General features: G+C 35.1%; 1 protein-coding gene across 1 annotated transcript in view; it reads right to left on the reverse strand.

The window, feature by feature from the left end:
* Positions 1 to 10000, reverse strand: part of HELRODRAFT_108105 (hypothetical protein) — a 26010-nt gene that overhangs the window by 3109 nt on the left and 12901 nt on the right. The window contains exons 22-45 of the mRNA XM_009030754.1: positions 9860 to 9967; positions 9429 to 9536; positions 9093 to 9165; positions 8744 to 8886; positions 8410 to 8463; positions 7768 to 7821; positions 7399 to 7452; positions 7030 to 7083; positions 6816 to 6869; positions 6602 to 6673; positions 6207 to 6242; positions 6008 to 6043; positions 5536 to 5610; positions 5247 to 5267; positions 4782 to 4908; positions 4563 to 4663; positions 4348 to 4422; positions 3895 to 4113; positions 2062 to 3676; positions 1513 to 1741; positions 1084 to 1162; positions 852 to 924; positions 630 to 717; positions 127 to 176 (exon numbers count right to left, since the gene is read on the reverse strand). Of these exons, the coding sequence (XP_009029002.1) occupies positions 3530 to 3676; positions 3895 to 4113; positions 4348 to 4422; positions 4563 to 4663; positions 4782 to 4908; positions 5247 to 5267; positions 5536 to 5610; positions 6008 to 6043; positions 6207 to 6242; positions 6602 to 6673; positions 6816 to 6869; positions 7030 to 7083; positions 7399 to 7452; positions 7768 to 7821; positions 8410 to 8463; positions 8744 to 8886; positions 9093 to 9165; positions 9429 to 9536; positions 9860 to 9967 (1611 nt within the window). The 3' untranslated portion in view covers positions 127 to 176; positions 630 to 717; positions 852 to 924; ... (1 more) ...; positions 1513 to 1741; positions 2062 to 3529. The remainder of the gene's footprint in view (positions 1 to 126; positions 177 to 629; positions 718 to 851; positions 925 to 1083; positions 1163 to 1512; positions 1742 to 2061; positions 3677 to 3894; positions 4114 to 4347; positions 4423 to 4562; positions 4664 to 4781; positions 4909 to 5246; positions 5268 to 5535; positions 5611 to 6007; positions 6044 to 6206; positions 6243 to 6601; positions 6674 to 6815; positions 6870 to 7029; positions 7084 to 7398; positions 7453 to 7767; positions 7822 to 8409; positions 8464 to 8743; positions 8887 to 9092; positions 9166 to 9428; positions 9537 to 9859; positions 9968 to 10000) is intronic.

A 10000-nucleotide genomic window follows, 5' to 3' on the forward strand; every position in this document is an offset into this window, starting at 1 on the left:
TCTCTCTCTCTCTCTCTCTCTCTCTCTCTCTGTGTGTGTGTGTGTGTGTGGTGTCTTAAACACCTCACCCAAAGTTAAGCTAATTATAATACTTTTGTTTTGATTTATTTTTAAAAATGTGCACAGGATCCATTCCTTGACGATAAGAGAGACGCCCAGTTGGTCTCCATTGATAAGTTCGTTGTTGTTGTTCATAATTGTTGCTTGTTGCTGTTGTTTGTTGTTGTTGTTTGTTGTTTGTTTGTTGTTCGTTCGTTTGTTTGTTTATTTGTTGTTCGTTTGTTTGCTGCTTGTTTGTTGTTCGTTCGTTTGTTTATTTGTTGTTCGTTTGTTTGCTGCTTGTTTGTTGTTCGTTTGTTTGTTTGTTACGGATCATAACTATCACCTTCATAATCAACATCATTGCCATCTCCACTATCATCGTCATCATCATCATAATCATTCATTACGTCATCGTCATTATTATAATTATTATTATCGTCATCATCGCTATCACCATCATCACTCACCACCTTCACCTACATCACTATCATCACTATCACCATCATCACTATCACCATCATCACTATCATCATAACCACTATCATCATCACTGTCATCATCATCATCTTCGTCGTCATCACCGTCAGCTCCAGTCTGATACAAGCAGAGGAAAATGAAGAAGAGGTAGATGTTAAGTTGCTGGAAGAGAGGGAAAAGTCCATGTGTCAATTGGAGGTATGTCCAGCCGTATTATTATTATTAGTAGTAGTATCAGTATTTTATTATTATTGTTGTTGTTGTTGTTGTTGTTGTTGTTGTTGTTGTTGTTGTTGCTGTAACTATTGTCGTTAATGAATCAAAATATCAAGGCGGATATAATGGATGTCAATCAAATATTCAAAGACCTGGCCATACTAGTTCATGAGCAGAATGACGTTGTTGGTTAGTAAGATGGCTGTGTGTGTGTGTTTGTGTGTGTGTGTGTGTGTGTGTGTGTGTGTGTGTGTGTGTGTGTGTGTGTGTGTGTGTGTGTGGTTTTAAGCATGTATATGTTTGTGTGCATCTGTGAGTTTTTTATTTGTATGTTTGTCTCGCAACTAGACAGTATCGAGGCGAACGTGGAGACTGCAGCCATCAACGTGGAGCACGGCGTGGAACAGCTACAAAAGGCCCGCACGTATCAGGTTCAACTGCTTGCTGATGCTTGAGTCCACGCACAAGTACAACCATCGCACATTTGTATACAAACATATCCACATACCCAAATACAAATATATCTTCTATCTCTCTCTCTCTCTCTCTCTCTCTCTCACACACACACACGAAAAATACATATAACGAATACACACACACAAATATATCCACACACACAAATATATCCACACACACACAAATATATCCACACATTAATGCTTAAATGCTTGTACCAAGTTACTTAAAAACAGATCAAAACACTCACGGACATACACGCACACACACATACACACACGCACGCATACACACGCACATACACACCATACTCACACATTTCCAGTCAAAGTCCAGACGCAAAAAGTTTTGCCTGATAGCCACCGGTCTGACAATCCTCGTCGTCGTCATCATCATCATTGCTGTCTCTGTGAAAAACTAAAAGGCTTGCTACTAGTACGTAAGTTATAACGAACTCGGTGACCGGTTATAACGAACCCGGTTATAACGAACTCGTTATAACCGATTTTAGTACGTACAATTCGTTTCTGTTATAATAATATTATATAATTGTGATTTCATAATACTTATGACTTGCCAATACATTACAATAGAGTGCGGCCCAAAAAATTACCACATCATTATTATTATTGTTGTCGTTGTTGTTGTTGTTGTTGTTTTTTTCATTAGTTTTAGATTATATATTATTAAAATTATTTTGGGAGATTATTTAAAAAAATTTTTTTCTTACACAGATATAGGCTCATGTTTTGATCGTCCGTATGTTGGTTGGGTGTCATTTCTATCAAAAAATGTTGTAGGGGTGAATAAAAAGTGATTGAATGTTTTGTATCAAAAGTGTATCTGGTCTGTATCAAGCGTGTATCTGATTTGTTTTTTTGTATATCTTTGTTTGTGAGAAATATACAAAACAATATCCGTTTGTATGTTTTTGTAAACAAAATTATGTTGATACGATGTATCTATGCATGTATATGTATAATGAATACTGTATCAAACTGTGTTAATATGATATATATCTGTACATATATTTATGCTGAGTTAATACCATCATTGGTATGATAAATTTGTATGTGTGTGTGCGTGTGATGTGCGTGCGTGTGTGTGTGCATGTGTGTGTGTATGTGATGTGTGTGCGTGTGTGGTTTTTGGGCTACATTGCGGTTTTTCTCTTGTAATTTTTGAAACTTTAACATTCTCCATTTTAAACTGTCATTCATCATCGCTAGTCTTTTAATCATAGAATTTCGTCTTAATTGGTTAAATAATTCTGTAAACTCTTACATACATGTAAGAGTCTAAAGAATCATACATGTAAATCGAGACGTGAAATTATTATTTATTTAATGGTTATTTTCTATTTGATGTAATATTTATTTTTTTATATATTTATTTATTTTTCTGGATATAACAATCGAATTCAATGTCTGTGTAATGGTTAACGCGCGTGTTTAGTTCTATTAACGTTAATGAATCGCCGTTTTTATAAGTGGTGATGTTTTAATTTTTTTTCATCTATTTAGAATCTAATTTATATACTATACTGACTGATAAAGGACCTACATCTGATTTGTTTTGCATTTAAACTTAATAAATGGACAGGTAAAGAGATGTACCTGCAAATACTGACATAGCGTTATAGAGACTAGGTATATTTTGGTTATTTGATATAAAACTAATTTTGTTGTGTTAATAAGTTATGACGTTTCGTCTTAAAATTTGGTTTGTTGATGGGGCACAAAGCGAAGTGGACAGCTTGACTAATAGCAGCTCTCTTTGTCTTGGGGTTTTAAATGGCACGTTTTGCCATTTTTGGAATCGAGGAAATTGTCATGGTCTTGTGGTAAATATTTATGTAACATTAGTTTTATTTATTCATTTCTTCGTATTTTAATAGCATTTTAATATCTTTTTTTTGGTAAATGAAAACAAAACGTAACTGCATTTATTGTTAACCACCATTTTATTATTCAACATTTATTCATTTTGTGTTAATGGTTTATTTATTCATTTACGAATTCTGAATAAATTTCTACGATAGTAGTAAAAAAAACTTGTTACACAGAATTCACATTTTATTTTTTATCGAACCATCAACCATAATTGATCTCCCAAACCAGAAATTATTACATTAGGACGACATCAGGCATTCGACACAGTCACCACCACCACCATAATCATTTTCATCATCAGCTTCCTATTCAATCCAATCGCATAATGATATTAAACAAAAATTAAAAAACAAAACTATCCTCATCAAACCAATCAATCAATAATTAATTAATTAACTCGATAATGAACGCATTTTGTAGGCTGTGTTTATATTTAGACTGAAGAATTACGAGAAACAGACTGGACCCAACTCAAGACCAAAAGCTTGGTTTCTCTCGCCGATATCAACTGGAGCCATGTTGACGATTGGCAGGCGTCTGGGTTTCTCTGTCTTCACTTCAAAGACGGTCTTGGACCAGCTGTCTAGACGGTTCTGTTAAAAGAATGGATTAGTGGTTTTTAAATCGTCCGATATTTTCTTAGTAATCTGATCTACTACGATATTTCGACTTGTTTATATATCAATTTCCAATTAATATGCCATGGCGTAAAAAATTATTTTCGATATCCGAATTAGTAAATTACAGCAATATAAAGAAACCCACAGTTAACGAATCATACATCTCATTTTGTATGTAGCGATGAACTAACCTGGCATTCATCAAGAGATACGGAGTATTTGAATTTTGATTTGTCGGCGCTGATTTCCTTCTCGTTGTAGGCGAGGAGAGTGAGGGCCTTCTCATAAGAGTTGGAGCTACTGTCGAAGAAGGCGACGGAGTTGCGGCAGTAGTAGGTGAGGTTCTGTGAAGCGGAGGAGCTCAAGAGTTGCAAGTATCTCAGTTGGTTGTGGCTCACTTTGTATGTGAACTGGTAAAATGAATGAAATTAGGCTTTAGGATAAGTTGATAAAGGTAATAGTAATTTCAGTGTTGAGAAATTGCCAAACTATTTATTGTTGCAACTAGTTTAATGTATTTTTGGCAGTAGGTTCGCCACAGCCGCAAACAAATAAACAAATTTGAAACGTATTTCAATAATCGACTAAAAATTGTATGAGAACACGATGAAATCGTTGAATTTATAAAATGAATAAATACTTACTGGGAATCCGTTAGGGATTTCGTCGGCGAACCATGTACGTTGTTGTGGGCCTTCGTACCAGCGGGCTTTGTCCACCTGATGGGGGTCGGTTGTAGGTTGTCAATTATTTATATTCGGTTTGCACGCATTATTCAAAGTTATAAATGTAAGGATAAGATAGCAAAATTAAATATTATTTGAAAAATTTTTTAGAAAATATCGAAAGAATAGCCTACCTGGTTTTGTGGTTGTACGCATGTCCTCTTGGACTCGATATCGCAGAAGACCTCGATGGCATCTTCAGGGCTCTCCTGGTTTGGATCGATCCAGTAGAGACCTGGACGGGAGGAAGATGGGAACATTAACGAAACCGATAAGGAAACTAATGATAATATTTATATAAAAAAGACGAAAAAATACAAAACATCAAACAATTTAAGAAGAAATGATCAAACCGCTTGGGAAAGTTGGGTTGAAGAAAGCGAGTTCTTTGCATGTTCTGGCGGGTGATTCCTTCGTTCCCTTTGGCACCCTAATCTTTTGAAGGGATTCCTCCAAAACGACGCGATCCTGATGCATAACCTGTTTGAATTAAAATTCGGTGCTCTTAATTTGATTCGATACGAAACCATTCAACTCGATATCGTAATAGATCTCATTTGTTCCCGTTCCACTGATTCAATTTAGTCTAGTGTAAGTTTACAAATCATCCAAGTATCACAGCCAGGCCATTCATGTTCACACTTTTACGACTTAAGGATTTACATATGTAATCAATGCTAGTACATGCATACACACACGCACGCGTGCACATACAAATACGTGTGTTGTACACTTATGTGCGTTCACGCATACAAAACATACATACATATAAGCACGAATGCACAACAAAAAGCACAAATAATTAAACAAAATCTTACTCTTTGTGGTTCATCCCAGTACTGTGTGGAAAAATTATTTGATGAAAGTTAATTTTTAATAACACGACGAACTGTATCATGCTAGCAAGTTATTATCTATCATATATTTAAAATGTAAAACACGAGATTTTAAATGTCTAACTATCCATAAATTTATGAAAAGTCAAACATGTAAAAACATCATTCATATTTTTAGTAGCTACGATGTTATTTTTACAACATTTTTTATTCATAATAATAAAATAGCAGCAAGTTGAATGGAAATAAAAGAAGCTAGTGAACAACCCACCATTTGGCTGGGTCCCTTGTATTGGTTCGGGATGGCACCACCTGTGCTGCTGTAAATGACACGGCCGGGTCTGCCCTGGTGGGGTTTAGGGGGTTTATTAATGGGGATGTTTAGGGAAAGAGGGTGTTTACGATTGGGTAAGATGGGGTAGTAATTATGAAGATATCCAGTTACGTTAAAGAGATAGTCGACTGAGTTGGAAAATTATATTAGTTGGGATATTTCGATCCTGCCAAAAAGCAAGGGAGTATTAATGTGGATATTTAGTTTTGGTCGGAAGGGAAAATTATTAACATCATATTAATATTAAAGATGTCAATGTGACATTCTGTTTTAATGTCGTATTATTTGAAAATCTCCAATGATTCGGTTAATAACAATGCATTTGAGAATTTTAAATAATTATCGACATATTTATGAAAAAAATTTTTTTTTTTAATTAAAACGGAAAAAAAAGTTTTATGGAACTAACTGGGGGTCCTGGTGGTCCAGCGGGCCCTGGGGCTCCCTAATTATAATAAAATTTTATTCCATAACTATGAATAAATTATGTAATAAATTAGGAATGTAATAAAACATGATCATAATTTGAATAATTTATGATGAAGATGATGTAATTATTATTACTTTTTTAAAATAATAATAATAATTTTAAAGAATAATAAACTCACTGGTCTACCATCATCTCCCTCCGCTCCTTGTGGTCCCTTATCAAATTAATTAAATTTTTAAATTAATTAATTATCAATCAATTAATTGGTTAATTAATTAGTCAATCAATAAACTAATAGATTAATTCCAACATTTAATTAATTACAGACGTTTTAATTATTACCATTTAAATAATTATACGTTCAAAAACTATGCAATAATAGAAGGTTAAAACGAAACTTTTAAATTTAACAGTGAAGAAACATATTAATAATAATAATGCCAAACAAAAAATATACAATTATTTAATTAAAATTATGGGTAAAATAATTGAAAATTATAGCTAAAAAATCAATCAATAAATCAATCAATCAATGAAAAACAGAATATATGAAATAAAATTAAAAATACGTACAACAGCTCCTGGAACTCCGACTTGGCCATCGGCACCAGCGAGGCCAGCTTGACCTCTTGAACCGTGCTCACCCTATTTATTACAAAAATATAATTATAATTAATAATTAAAAACATATTTAAAAATAAATAATAATTAATAATATAATAATTAATACAAAAAATATGATAAGGTATATAATAATAATTTGATAATTGTAGAGAGATAGACAAACTCTGTTTCCACGGGCTCCAGGTGCTCCAACGGGTCCTTGCTCACCTCTCTCTCCCTATTAAGGGTACAAAGTTTTTTTAATTAAAACCAATAATTATATTTTTATCTATTAGTAATATGAATATGGTTTATTTAATTGTCGGTGAGAATATTCTTGATTAATTTAAAGAAAAAATGTCTTTTAAGATATTTCCAATAACTATAAAGTTACTAACTGCTGGTCCAGCGTTTCCCTGAATGCCTGGAAGGCCTGGCCATCCTTTGTCTCCCTGCATGGTTGGTTAGATGGTTGGTTGATTGGATGGTTGGTTAGATGGTTGTTTGGATGGTTGGTTGGTTGGATGGTTAGTTGGTTGGATGGTTGGCTGGTTAGTTGGTTGAATGGTTGGTTGATTGGATGGTTGGATGAATGGTTGGTTAAATAGTTGATTTGTTGGCTGGTTGGTTGGATGGATGGATGGTTGGTAGGCTGGTTAGCATCATCAACAACAACAACAACATCAACAACATCAACGATAGCAACGACAACAATAACATCAACAACAACATCAACAACATCAACAATAGAAACAACAACAACCAACTTTTCCTCCGGCTTCACCTCTCTCTCCATCAGCACCTGCAGCTCCTGGGCCACCCTGTTCAATTAATTATTCATTTAATTATTATTAATTATCCATTTAATTATTAAAGTAATTATTGTTTGATTAGTTCAAGATAATTAAAAAATGTATGAATGAATCATGAAATTAATTGACAAAAAAAAATAATATTAACAAAAGAACAAACAAACGAACGAACGAAAGAATGAACGAACCAACCAACAAACTAACCAAAAAACAAACAAACGAACGAACAAATGAACGAACGAACAGACAAACTAAACAAACGATCGAACGAACAAATAAACGGATGAATGGGAACAAATAAATAAATTGAACGTATGTACGTACGGCGGCTCCGAAGGGTCCTGGAGCGCCGGTTTCTCCGATCAAACCAACTTCACCCTGTTAAATTATAATTAAATAATTATTAAACATTAAAAGTGAATAATTAAGTAATTATAATATAAAATAACTAATGAATATTCAAAAAAGTCGTGCAGTTCATAAGATAGCAACCCCAACATGGTACGGCGACAAGTCAAGTTATTAAAATCACACAATAGCATTTTAAAATAACGACCCTAGAAAAAAACAACCAAACAACAACTCAAACAACACATACAACAAAAGCAACAACAACAACTATAGCAACACAAATAGCACCAACAACGCAAATAACAACAACACGAACAACACCATAAACAACAACATTTGGTCGGCGCGATGGTGTAGCGGTGAAGTGCCCGGCACTGATATTGCAGTGACTGGGTTCGATTGCGAGGAGATCCCCGCCTGTCACACACAATGTGTGTGTGTGTGTGTGTGTGTGTGTGTGTGCGATGTCTTGTTTACGTGTTGTTGACGCCCCTGAAGGTTTGTCGAAGAGAAATTTGTAATAATAATAATAAGAATAATAATAATAATAATAATAATGATAATAATAATGATAATAAACAGCAGCCGGAACCACAGCCACTTCATGAAACTCACCCTGGGACCACGCTCTCCAGGGCCTCCGTTTGGTCCTGCAGCGCCAACAACTCCCTTCACGTCAAATTATAATATTTTATTATAATTAGGCGTAATTTATTATATGATAATATCGCAATAATTATTATCAGCGTTATAATATTTTATTATAATTAGGCATAATTTATGATAATATCGCAATAATTATTATCAGCGTTTCATAAACGAGCGTTTCATTATTAACTTAATCGTTACTTCTTTCATCATCATCATCATCATTGCTATCACCACCACCACCGTCATCATCATCACCACCACCACCATCATCAGCAGCATCATCATTCCCGCCACTAACGGTCATTCCGGCGGGTCCAGTTGGTCCGGCGGGTCCGGCAGCTCCCTCACCTCCCTTAGCTCCTGTACGACCAACAGCCCCTGGGTGTCCATCTCTGCCCGCATCTCCCTCTGGGCCGGCCTCTCCAGTGGGGCCAACGTTGCCTGTGGGTGGTCGTGGAGAGAGGGAAGGATAATGAGGTTGGTGGAGAAGAAGAAGATAATAATGAGTTAATGAATGGCGGAGAGAAGTATTACAATTATATTAGTTAAAATTACTAATTATTTTTATAATTGTAATTATAATTAATGCATCTGATAACAACTTGAATGTTCACAATTTATGTGAGGAAATTATTTAAAAGGCTGACCTTGTGGTCCTTGCGATCCATGGTCTCCGCGTTCGCCATGGTCGCCGGCTGGTCCTTGAGCACCTCTCTCGCCCTACGTCACGAATTAATCAGCCAATCGTCAATCGTTGCATAAATTAATACTAATCAGTCTGTCAATCGTTGCATAAATTAGTAAGCTCTACTACTAATCGTTAAATCAATTTATCACGCGTAACAGTAATAAAGAGAATTTTCGATACTCATACAATTTGACGATGTGACAGAGGAAAATTTAACGAAATACTAAATGAAAATCACAGTCCGGATAAAAGATAGAACATTTTTTAGCACAAAGTAAACGAAAAATCAACCAACTCTCATTCCTATTGGTCCGGCTGATCCGGTGGGACCTCTGGTGCCTGGGTTTCCTGGGGCACCTCTGTTTCCTTGGGGGCCTTGTGCTCCCACTGGTCCGGCTGGTCCCTAAAAAGTTGTGGATGTTTTTTATTTTTGACTCTTTATTTTTTATTGTTTAGTTTTTTCATTTTTATTTTATTTTGAATATGATAGAGGAGAATGGAAATTTATTAACATTCGGAAGCGTGAGAATCATTGATTGTTTGCGTGATAATCAAAAATATTTCTCTGACCGCGAACAAAAACGTGCTGAAGATAAATCATAACAATTAATTGGAAACTGCAATAGATAAAAAAAAACAAATATTTCAAAATGAAACAAAAATAATAATAAGAAGAAGAAAAAGAAGAAGAAGAAGAAAAAAAAAAGAAGAAGAAGTGCAACTTACGACGGGTCCAGCTGGTCCCTTGCCACCCTTGGCACCATCTTTCCCGCGAGCACCTGCATCTCCTGGCAGTCCTGGTTTGCCTGTGAAACCCGCCTCACCTTGAACACCCTGGTGGTGGTGGTGGTGGAGTAGTGGTGAAGA

Source organism: Helobdella robusta (assembly GCF_000326865.2).
Source record: "Helobdella robusta unplaced genomic scaffold HELROscaffold_7, whole genome shotgun sequence".
In the NCBI taxonomy this organism is placed as follows: Eukaryota; Metazoa; Annelida; class Clitellata; order Rhynchobdellida; family Glossiphoniidae; genus Helobdella; species Helobdella robusta.